At 39.4% G+C, this 12385-nt stretch overlaps 1 protein-coding gene across 2 annotated transcripts in view; it reads left to right on the top strand.

Annotated features, from left to right (window-relative positions):
* The window catches only part of ASCC3 (activating signal cointegrator 1 complex subunit 3), a 407532-nt gene that overhangs the window by 375080 nt on the left and 20067 nt on the right, over positions 1 to 12385 (top strand). For both annotated transcript variants that reach the window (XM_060237502.1, XM_060237501.1), the window contains exon 37: positions 1931 to 2155. In XM_060237502.1, coding sequence (XP_060093485.1) covers positions 1931 to 2155 — 225 coding nt within the window. The remainder of the gene's footprint in view (positions 1 to 1930; positions 2156 to 12385) is intronic.

Below are 12385 nucleotides of genomic sequence, written 5' to 3'. Positions count from 1 at the left end.
AGGTGGTTCTTCAAAAGATTCCCCTTTGAAGGAATAGTTTTTCAATCTGTTGTTACCACCTTTTCTTTATTTTGTCCTGTTCCATTAACATATTTCCTTGTTGATAAAACATACTTAACCATGCTCTAAATTTCCCTTTGATTTATTGGATCTTGTGGGACAGATCTTTTTCTTTCTTTTTTGTTTTTCTCTTGTATTTCTTTACACTGGTTTTTATAATAGTTCTTTTTGTCTCTGTGTGCCAGTTACAGAACCACTGCATTTAAACTTCTGATTCTTTCAGTCACCTCTTACGTTTTGGTTCTCATCTTTATCAATTTTAAAAGTTTCGTTAGTCATCCATTGAGGCTTTTCATTTCTTTTGGTTACAAGATTAGTCTTCATGCATTCTTCCTTGATAATATCTCTGGTTTCAATTGATAGTTCTTCCAGTTTTCATTCACTTGAACTTCATAACGCAAATATGTTCTTTACATGTTCTTTTAACTCTTCAGGAACACTGTTTAGATTGTACATTGGCACTGTTTTTGCAGGGGGCTGTTCAGCTTTATTCTTTGATATTAACAATGGTCTGTACCACATTCAGCTCCTGTTCTTGTTTTAGCAGTGAGAATAGAGCTTCCATCTCCTGCTTCTGATTATGCAATCTATTTGATTTCTGTATTGACTATCCGGTGATGTCCATGTGTATCATTGTGAGTTCAGTTGCTTGAAACATGTTCACAATGGGGAAAAAAAGTATTTTGTGCTTCTAGATCAATTTTTTTGACAACATTCATTCTACTTTGTTTCCCACTTTTGCGTTCTGGTTACCTATGATGATGAGCACATCTAATTTGGGTGTAAACTTGAATGATGGTCATGTTGATAGGTTTTCCATGAAGTTTGATTGATATTATTCGTCAAACTTTGCATTATAGCCCCTATTATTGTGTTACATCTCACCTCACTATCAGAGCAGCTCTATTTCTTCTCTGCTTGCCATTTCTCAGGTAAAATGTTTTGTAATTTTCTGACTGAAAATGACTTAATTGAATTCACCTTAGTTCACTGACCTGCAGGACTGCAATGTTTAAAACTCCTATTTCTAGTTTTATGATTTCAAACTTAACTTGATTCATGCTTCTCACATTCCATGTTCCTATTATATGTGTCGGACAGCCTTGGACTTTCCTTTTTCATCCATTCACATCAACACTTGAAAGTCCATTAGGCTTTAATCCGGTTGTGTCACTAAGAATAGAGCTACTCGTACTTGTCCTCTGCCCTTCTCCAGGGCAGTGCTATCCAACCTGGGGATCCTGTCTTCTAGCAGTATCTTTTTTTCATTTTGTCCTGATAGGGCTTCCAAGGTATCACATGATCAGAAATGATTTACCATTGTATTCTTCTCACAGTACTAACCAGTGTTAGCTGAATCGTCACTGCTGTTGTCTATTCTAAGGAATGTCAAAGTGACTTACAATCTCCCCACAACAGACACCCTGTGAGGTAGGTGGGGCTGAGAGAGCTCTGACGGAACTGTGACTGGCCCAAGGTCACCGAGCAGGCTTCACATAGAGGAGTGAGGAATCAAGCCCTATTCTGCAGATTAGAGTTTGCCATTCTTAACCACTACAGTATGCTGGCTCTCCAAGAGATACTGAATAGGCATTGCCTTTTAGCCCTCAACTTTCCTCTTCATCTTCAGGCAGGTGAATTTAAGGCACAGGTATGCACTGTAGCTTCCAGGTGTGGTTTCTTATACCTCATTGAATATCATTCCAGAGATTTTTGCTTACCTTGATGAATTTCTTTTTAGTGAGTGCTGTAGCTGCTGTGTGGAGCAGGAACCCAGAAGAATATGAGGCAGCAGACTTTCATTTCTGTGCATGCCAATTATTATGTATTCTGCTCTAAAAATACTCTGTCTTTTTTTTTTTTAATTAAGGATGCTGAAGAGTATGCAGACCTTCCAGTGCGGCATAATGAGGATCAGATGAACAGTGAACTGGCCAAACTTGTTGCCATTGAAGTCAATCCTCATTCTTTTGACAGTTCACACACAAAAGCCCATCTTCTGATGCAAGCCCATTTTGGACATGCCATGTTACCCTGCCCAGATTATGTCACTGATACCAAGACAGTGCTGGACCAGTCAATCCGAATATGTCAGGTATGATTATGCTGTTCGGAATCAGTAAACTTGTTTGATATGTGTGACTGCCATAATTTTATGATTGATTTATGTTAATTTCTATTCCACCCTATTCTGCAGACGGACTCAGGATTCAAAATTAATGAGAATGCCACCTTGTCATCACCATGAAGTGTACTTTCATGAATTGTTCACAGAGATTGCAAGAACATATTCTTGTTAATTAGTGATAATTTATATAGCACTTTTTTGTATATAAAATGCTTCTTATTCATCTTCACACCACTCCTGTAGGTCAGGCAAGCCTTAATTATTCCCATTTTACAGAGGAACTCGAACAGAAAAATTGTCTAATGAGTGAAGCTGAAATTTGAATCTAGTTCCATGGTTCATTAGTATGCCCAGAACAGAGATTAAACAAGGTGGATTGAATTCTAGGACATCCTGATAAGATAGTTAGAAGCACTATGTTTTGAAAACAGAAGTGGTATCTGAGTATGCTCTGTTTGTCTTATGATTGACAAGATCCTGGTCAGAAAATGGAATTATCATTTTTAGGAGGGAAACAACTGACCAGATAATGAGGCTTGTTTAGCTCCATTAGGGCTTCATAGAACCCTAAATGGCAGGATTTTTCCATGTCAGCTGACATAATGCATCATGTGTTCAGTCCAGACAAAACGTGCATACTACAATTATGTAGCTTACAATTCAAATCTACCCACTCTCCATTTACTGGATCTTAACCAACATCTCTAATGATTTGGATAGGGGGATAGCTTTATTTTCTTACCTTTTTGATAAAGATGTTCAGTTTCAGATCCATCTTAATTCTCACAAATGAACAAGAACATAAGTAGAAGCAATATCAGGAAATGCCAGCAGGCATATAAGAGTCCCAGTAGCATTGTTTCACTTGTGCAGTGGCCAAGTAAAGTACTAGTACTAGAGTGATATATTGCTGCTATGTCTTGCTTATCATAAGCTATAGTGAATAAAATTATCCACAAAAGATCACTTAATGTGTAGAAGTAAAATAATTTGTGACTTAACATGTTGATCTTGGAAAGGGTCTACACTTGTAGCATAATAAGAAAGTAGAATTATGCACTGATAGAATAAACTCTGTGGCTTCTTTACATTTAAAAAAATTACAACCTGAAAACTAGCTCATCAAAGAAAACTAACCAAAAGCCTTTCTCCTAGTTCCATTACTTATTTACTTACAAGGAAATTTTACAAAGAGCGCATTCAAAAATATGGCATATTATGCCCATAGGCTAAAGTGCCTATAGCCTAATGCTACCTCAGGATTCTGCCAACTCACTGAGTTGTATATCTAGACCAGGCCCAAGCATGAGTTGCTGAAGGGGTCAAGTTCACTGGCTTTTCACAGATTCCTCAGGTGGCCTAAAGCCAGTTGCTTGTGCTTTGTTGCACTTCAGTTTTTTCTTCATTTGGTTTAATTTGGTTTATTAGCAAATTTTAGAAAGCAAGAAATTGCCTTATATAGCTGAAGTGAATAGCCAACTTAAACCCTGGGCTTCCTCAAGGCAGGGTCTTCACTACAAAACCATTATTTGACAACTAGTGTCTTTTTCTTCCATGTTGCCTTAAGAACAAAATAAGGGTTTCAGTGGATATTGCTGAGCATCTGCTTGACTCCTTTTTAAAAAAAAATTTCAGGTATCCTACTGAATCCTTTTAATAGGCTACTAACAGTTGTTTAAATATTAGCACAAGTTATTTTAGAATAGCATATTATTAGTATAAGTTTGAATCTTTCCCCTATTTCTGTTTTAAGAACACGCGAATAAATCTTTCCTATTCAAGACTTGTATCTCTTGACTGTGAGTTCACTGATCAGTTTTCATTGTGCTGTTCAAAATTGCCTACTGAATCTATATTAATTGAAATAGGTAATTGAAGTAGTAATATCGTATTCAGGAGGGCAATTCCTCCTTCTGAGGAATAATCTGACAGTTGGCAGTTTTGCATTTTGATTGGTCATGAGTCTCCACTTGTAGAAGAATGGTTGATAAAATATTTTAGGACTACCATGGTGCTCAGCCTTAACCTTTGAGAAGTGTTTGCCTATGGATGTGCTAAGCACATCTCAGTGGGGTACCTGTATACTGAGTGACAAGTCAGGCTTCCGATGTTAGAATCACATTTCTCACTGCTTACAGTGAGTAATGTGTTCATGCCTTGACTTAATAACCATGTAAATTGGACTGCTCTAGCCATTGTACTTTTTAAGGCTTGTGCATCCCTCATCCATTCTTTTTCTTCATACAAAGACACTCAGGGCAGCTTCTTACTTGAAGCAGACACCATTAGCTCTGAAAGGCGCATGCACATACAAATAACTTTTCAGTTATGATAAATTAAAGTGGGATCTCAGTTATTTCCTGTTTGCCACTTTCATGTATTAAAGAGAAACATCATTTTTTATATGCACCTGCATGTGTGCCTCTGCTCGAGAACACCATATTAAATTAGAAGTCACTCTCAGGCTATGTACACATGGCACCTTCAGACATAGCAGACTGGATCCTAAGGTGTCAATTTTCTCACTCCCCCATCCCATTACAGATCCCTGCACTGCATGGACATACCTCTCAGCAACCTGTCACCCCTGCCCTTTACCTGGAGAGCTCAATGGCTACTGCAGAAAGGGAGAGGTGAAAGAGTTCTGTTGTATGAAGTCCTCAGGATCCAACCTAGTTTAATTTAGAGCGAAATAGTAAATGAAAGCCATATGGAATAACGTGACATTTTGTGTAACAAAATTTTACTTGAAATGTACATCACCTTTGACCATACTAGTCTTCTGTTCGCATTTGTGAGGCTTAGTGATTGGTATACCACTGGGTGGTTTACAAGAGTCAGGTGCACTTAAGTGATGGACCTGATATTCAGATTTACTGACTGACTGATTTTATATGCTTTATTTATAGTCTGCATTTGTTATTTAATTAGGTATAAACGACAGGCATTTGTGGGGGGAGGAGTAATCTGGGGTCTTATTGTAATGGGATCTAATTGTAATTGTAATTTTCAATTGTAATGTTTTAGCTGTAACATGTAAACCACAAGAAAAGGCAGGATACACATATTTAATAAAATATATTATTTTTAAATGCTTGAACAAAATCATTCAAGCTTTATTTGACTACAGGGCCTTTTCAGGTATATTTTTTTCCTCAGCATAGACTGCATTATCATTACTTTATTATCTCACGAAGAATACATAGGTTTTTTTTCTCCTATCATAACTGCAAAACCACATGTTCCCAGCACTTATTTGCAAAGCTTTTGTGATTTCTCCTACTGTCAGCAAACTGCTGTGTACATATTGTTTTGCTTGCCCTCAATTTATCATCAGAATGTTAAAAACAGAAAGCTGTCAGAAAAACCAGCAAACAGAAACATGAATTGTTTAGTGTCGGGGCAATGATTAGTTTGGTGGTAAGCCTCATAACACCCTGGTATATCGCTGTCAGCCTTCAGGTGGTGGTTGGCGATCTCCTGGAATTACAGTTGATCTCCAGAAAGCAGAGGTCACTTCCCCTGGAGAGAATGGTTGCTTTGGAAAGCAGGCTGTATGACATTATACCCTGCTGATGTCCCTTCCCTCTCCAACAGTGTTCCCTTTAAGCTGAGTTAGGGTGAGCTAGCTCACAGTTCTTTGCTACTTTTAGGTCAGCAACTGAATGCTTTGGTTTCTAATGTCACACTTATGTCCATTTATTCTTTGTATTCTCCTGGACTAAATCCTCCTGGATGGAATTGAGACCTAGGTTTCCTGTCTCATTACCAATGCTGGCATCTCCATGTCTACTACCCCTCTGCATATCACCTAATCCAGTCAAGCCTGCCATTGTCATTCACCTATTGCCATTCGATATCCAAAATCACCTTTATAAAGTATATCTCTGGTACCTCGTATTACATTTTATGACATGCATGGCCTGGCCCAACTAATGACATTTATGTTAGATCCAGCCCTTGTAACAAATTAGTTTGATATCCCTGCCATAGGATTTTCAAGGCAAGAGACATTCAGAGGTGGTTTGCCATTGCCTGCCTCCACAGTGGCACTTCTTAGCAACTGAGATTTGACAAGATCAGGTTAGTCTGGGGCTATCCAGGTCAGGGCCCCTTCTCTGTATGATAAAATTATTTTCAGTAATAAGTATGAAATAAAACAAAATAATGTAGCTGTGTTGGTCTAAAGCAGCAGAATAAAGTTTGGTCTTAAAGGAACCACTGGACCCAACTATGTTTCAGAGGCCAGAAAAGAAATGCAGAGTATGAAAAATTTCCTATATATATATATATATATATACATACACACACATACATAAAATAATCAAATTTCAACCTGCTATACCATCATGAGAGCCAATGTGGTGTAGTGGTTAAAGTGTCAGACTAGGATCTGGGAGATCTAGGTTCAAATCCCCACTCGTACCATGGAAACTTGCTGGGTGACCTTTAGTTTTAGTTTTTTTAGTTTTATTTGTGATCTATATCCCGCCCTTCCCACCAGGTGGCTCAGGGCGGCTTACAGCATATAAAATCTAACATAAGAACATAAAAATTTAAACATTTTACACAGTTTACACAGTTAAAACATTAAAAACATACAGCAGTCTTATAAAAACTACACTCAGTTTCAAGTTTCAAGTGCCGGTTAGTTGTAAGCTAGCCAGAAGAGGACTGTCTTACAGGCCCTGCGGAATTGAGCGAGATCCCGCAGGGCCCTTACCTCTTCTGGCAGCTGGTTCCACCAGGAAGGGGCCATTATGGAGAAGGCCCTATCCCTAGTAGATTTCAAACGGGCTTCCTTTGGCCCGGGGACAACGAGGAGGTTTTGAGTTCCCGATCTCAGTACTCTCTGGGGAGCATGTGGGGAGAAACGGTCCCTCAGGTAGGCAGGTCCTAGGCCATATAGGGCTTTAAAGGTAATGACCAGCACCTTGTACAAAACTCGATAAAGTATTGGCAGCCAGTGCAGAACCTGAAGCCCCGGCTGAATGTGCTCCCATCTTGGGAGCCCCAATAACAACCGGGCGGCGGCATTCTGCACCAACTGCAATTTCTGGGTTCAGCACAGGGGCAGCCCCATGTAGAGGGACCTTGGACCAGTCACATTACTCGCAGCCTAGCTCTAATCTGGCTAGCCCCAGGATAGTCTGATCTTGACAGATCTTGTGGAGGCAGGCAATGGCAAACCACCTCCCAATGTTTCTTGCCCTACAGGGTTCCCATAAGTCAATTGTGACTTGATGTCAAAAAAAAAAAACCCCATCACATCACTTATATGCTGATCTGCACTTTGAAGCCCAAGAGCTGACCATCCCAAACACCTAAAAGGCAGTTTTGAGAGTTAGAAGTCTGCCTTTGTACTAATATTTATTTACTAATTGGATGCAACATAATGCTGGTTTCAAGGGCTCCCATCAAGGACCTTCCTGAAGCTGCACCCCGGAATAGAGCACACACACACCCCAGCCTGTGTACACCGCTGGGTATTTTCCAACACAAAGCTGGCAACCCTACCCTAGTACAAGTCCTGGTCATTCTGCACAGGCACTATTTTGGTGTACCACCTACCCTCTCCCCATTGCACTGAGTGCTGAATCCCTTATCTCCCTCAGGATTTTTTTTAAAAAACAGAAATCTAAATAACCCCTTGGAAAAGGAAAGGTCCCCTGTGCAAGCACCAGTCATTTCCGACTCTGGGGTGATGCTGCTTTCACAATGTTTTCACGGCAGACCTTGTTACGGGGTGGTTTGCCATTGCCTTCCTCGGTCATTACACTTTACAAGCTGGGTACTCATTTTACTGACCTCGGAAGGATGGAAGGCTGAATCAACCTCAAGCTGGCTACCTGAACCAGCTTCCGCTGGAATCGAACTCAGGTCGTGACTTGACCAGAGGGCTCCAACTGCAGTACTGCAGCTTTACCACTCTGCTCCCGGGGCTCTCTAACCCCTTAAGCATTGCTAATTCCAGGCAGCAAATGGTTCTGCCACTTCCTTATCTAGTGTTATTTGTTCTAGTAACATACTATGAGAGCAGAAGAATGTTTGGGCTTTTTATGTAATTTAGAAGTACCATAAGAGAACAAAAACCCATTGGAAATATAAGAGGAAGGGAAAACGAAATTTATTTTAGATATTTATATAGAAGCACACACACATGCGCGCACACGCAGAGATTTTATAAATGAACTGTCTTAATCTCTTTTATATAATTATAGCTTTCACATTTGAAACAACAATCTCCTTAAAGTTAGAAAGAGTAGAACCAACACAGAAATGAAAACTTCTTACCAAAACTGTTTTAATATTGTTGGCTTACTTTGCAGTAATGCAGGGTTCCATTCTGCAGCTGCTCTGCTGATAGAAGAGGGTGAAATAGCAGCATCACCTAATCACCCTCCTCTCTGCAGCCTTCCCCACACACACCCCAGCATGGCTTTTGTCTGCAAGGCTTGTGCGCACGCACACACACCTCCAAGCAGTGCCTCTCTGAGGATTAAATGAGACTGCTGGGAAAGGGAGAAGGCAGGAAATGCTCTGCTTCTACTAGTAGGACATATTTGAGTCTAATTTGCATGGTGGACAACAGACGATGCCTGATACATCTGTTCAGACCTGGTTGGCTCTCTAAGTTCAATTCTTTGAGTTTGGTTTAGTGCCTCAAAAATCTTGCGATAACATAGGAAATCTTGACAAGAAAATGTACCTTTGTTGCCTTGCTGTTCCATTTTTTCTTAACCCATGAGCACTTAATTGCCCTTGGGGATTCAAAAATCTGAATAAAAAGTTACTTAGTATTCTTATATCCCACAGTCTTTTTTTTAAGTGCCTTGGGGGAAGGGTACAAATGTAAGGATTTGTTGTGGGCCTCTGGTGCATAGCTAATAGATACAAATGTGCAAATTATTCAGAAATGCTTCCTGTAGGTACTAGTTGTCCATGCAAAGTTAGTTACCATCTGTTTTCAGAGAAATAATATGTTGTGATGGTCTGTGGTTTTTATGCGTTTTCAGAGAAATAATATGTTGTGATGGTCTGTGGTTTTTATGCGTTTGTTTTTGAACAATCTAGGTAGCTATATGAACTGTTGCATGACACTATATTTGAACAATAATGTGGTACTCTTTGGACAATTTTCCCCTCTCCCCCTAAAAAAAACCCATGACAATCCTTTTCCCAGTTGGCGCTGGAGGAAATGACTAATGCTTAACCCATTTGTGTGATCAATTCACTTAAGCAGCTACTGTGAAATGTTAATCACAACTTTAATTTGTACTGCATTAGCATTTTGATTAACTTGTAGGCTTGCTAGCACACTTGAAGCACTTTTACTCATAGTTACTGCTCGGAAATGACTTTTTGATTAATTAAGTTTGTTAGATAGCAGCTGAGCTTCCTGAATGCTAACCTTATGGGGCTAAAAGTTCAGGAGAAAGTTGCTGTGAACAACTGTTGCAGTTGAAAAGAATTCTAAAAAATGTGCTTCAAATATTTAATTATTTACAAAATATTGAATATTAGGATGAAATTGACCTTAACCTCAAAGAATAATATATTTAGTAAGTAGAAAAGAGCTTTAAAGGGGAGGGGGTCCCCCATAGCTTTGAATGCAGTGTGGTTGTTGTCTTGAAAATGGGTTAGAATATGTTACGATTCTGTATACGGTTAACATGTCTGCAAGTATGCATTCATCCTTTGCTTAACCATTACAGGACTACAGTTTGTGGAGAGATACTCTTGTATTTCAGTTGTAAAATGGGTATCTAAACATTTAGCACAGATTCATTCCTGTTCAAACTGAACCACCTATACATGAAAGGATCTGCATATGATTTAAGAGAGTCCTGTTTATCTCTTCTCACCCTCAGTGCACTAGGATAGGATTGTATATTTCTGGGACTCTTGGTGCAGTCCTATACAGAGTTACTCAAATCTGAGCCACTTAATTTTGATGGCTTTAGACAAATCTGCGTAGAACTGTAGTATCAGATATTTTTTCCCCTCAGGACAAATTACAGTTCAACAATACCAACAGCATCCTTGTTCTAGAATATCTGGGCACCCCCACTGATTTCTGCATGCACATTTTCTTTCCTTCCTGCAAATAATTGATGGATACCCAGAGCAATAGAACTAGGCCTTTAGGTACCGTTTTAAATCTAACTTAAAATAATTAGTTAATTCACCAACTACTGTTAATATGACATGTAATAAATCTATCAGTGATCGGTTTAAAACATGTTGTGGTAAGAGAAAGATATATTTTCAAAATATGTCACTTTGTATAATAAATTCTAATTTTTTTTTTTTACTTAATTAAATTCTACTTGGCACTTTAATGCAGCTCAATGGAAATCATAAAAGATAATTTGTCACGAGGCAGCTTTTTTTTTTCATCACATTACTGAATGTGATGCCCAATTAATAAAGTAATTTCTGCGCAGGATCACAGTTTCTCTGTCTGTACGCTATCAGTGTTTCCTCTAAGCTGAGTTAGTGTGAGCTAGCTCACAGTTTTTTAGCCCCCAGTTCACACGTTTTTGTCTTAGCTCAGGAAAAAGGTCCCCAGAGCAAACTTATTTATGCAGTAGCTCACAACTTTATTGCCAGTAGCTCACAAAGTAGAATTGTTGCTTACATGACTCCACAGCTTAGAGGGAACATTGCATAACTATATCCTAGAAGATATAATGAAACAATATATATATTATGTGATAATGGGGAAAGAATTATATTAAAACACGCAAACAAAAAGGAAGGATTTATCTTTACTGTTAATATGACGTGTAATAAATCTATCAGTGATCAGTTTATCTTATCATGTTGTGATAAGAGAAAGATATATTTTCAAGATATGTCACTTTGTATAATAAATTCTAATTGCTTCAGATCTAACAAGTTGAGCTTGTTCTGGCAGTGACTGCGTGTACAGCACCTGTAATTCTGGAATGAAGCAGGCCTGTTAAATATGTTCTCCATGTCATGGCTCTAGTATACATATGGCTGACTTGGAGAGAAAGAAAGACAAATGTCTCAATTTGTTGCATTGAGTATTTGCAGGAATTTCAGTTTCCATTGATGTGTCAAGCATTTATACATTTTGAACTTAATTAATGAATGAAAATGTGAGTAGATTTCCAAACAGCAAATGGAATAAGCCAATCTTGCCATGGCTCTGATTTCTTTACAATGTCACTGTCCTGGATTTCACACCAGGATAAAGATGCTATGAATAAATATTATGGGTGAGAGAGCACAAAATACAGGGGGAAAGGGGATTTGCCATGTGGGCTCTTAGGCGCACTGCGAACACACCCACACAATCAGGCACACAAGCTTTTGTTATTCCCTGTGGGATATGAATAAATGGCTGCCAATTTCTCTGAACCTCTCTGTGTGGCAAAAGATCCTACAACAAACTTCAGTAGCTGACAGATTGCTTGTTTTAAGTCCCTGTTCCTTTGTCCAAAAATCTGCTTCAGTGAGGAGAAATTAATAATGGAGTACCAGTACGATACATTGTACAGTTCTCTGTCTTTCACATACTGAAATTATAATACACAACTGGGGACTTGTGAGAAACTAGTGGGGTGGCTATCTCATTCCTCCCACCTTTGCTTCCTTCCCTCTCTCCTACCCCTCTATCACTTTCTGCCTTCTGCCTCCCCTTTTTTTTCTTTCTCTCTTCCGTGCATGTCACTTTCTTTCTCTTTCTGCCTCCTCATCACTCTTTGTTTTTCTCCTTCCCAACCTCACCACTCTTTCTCTATGCTCCCCACCCCAGCACTCTTTTTTCTACCCTCCACCCCCTCACTCTCTCTTTTTGCCCCATCACTCTTCTAGTTTCCTGTCTGCTTCCTTCCCCCACCGCACACAGCAGCAGCAGTAGTGAAGGTGGCGCTCCCAGCTACCCACCTACTTCCTCTCACTTCCACAGCAGCAGTGGAGGTGGCAGCTATCCAGAAATTGAAAAGGATCTCCCAGCTACAGAGATCAATTTCCTTTAGGGTTGCCAACTCCAGATTGGGAAATTCCTGGAGATTTGAGGTTGGGACTTTGGGACAGTGAGACTTGGGAAGGGAAGCAACCTCAGCAGAGTATAATGCCATACCCACCAAAGCAGCCATTTTCTCCAGGGAAACTGATCTCTGTCACCTAGCCACCGTAATTCTGGATGATCTCTAGCCCCCACCT

This window comes from Heteronotia binoei, chromosome 1 (genome assembly GCF_032191835.1).
Source record: "Heteronotia binoei isolate CCM8104 ecotype False Entrance Well chromosome 1, APGP_CSIRO_Hbin_v1, whole genome shotgun sequence".
NCBI lineage: Eukaryota > Metazoa > Chordata > Lepidosauria > Squamata > Gekkonidae > Heteronotia > Heteronotia binoei.
This window is presented reverse-complemented; position numbering and strand designations above follow the sequence as displayed.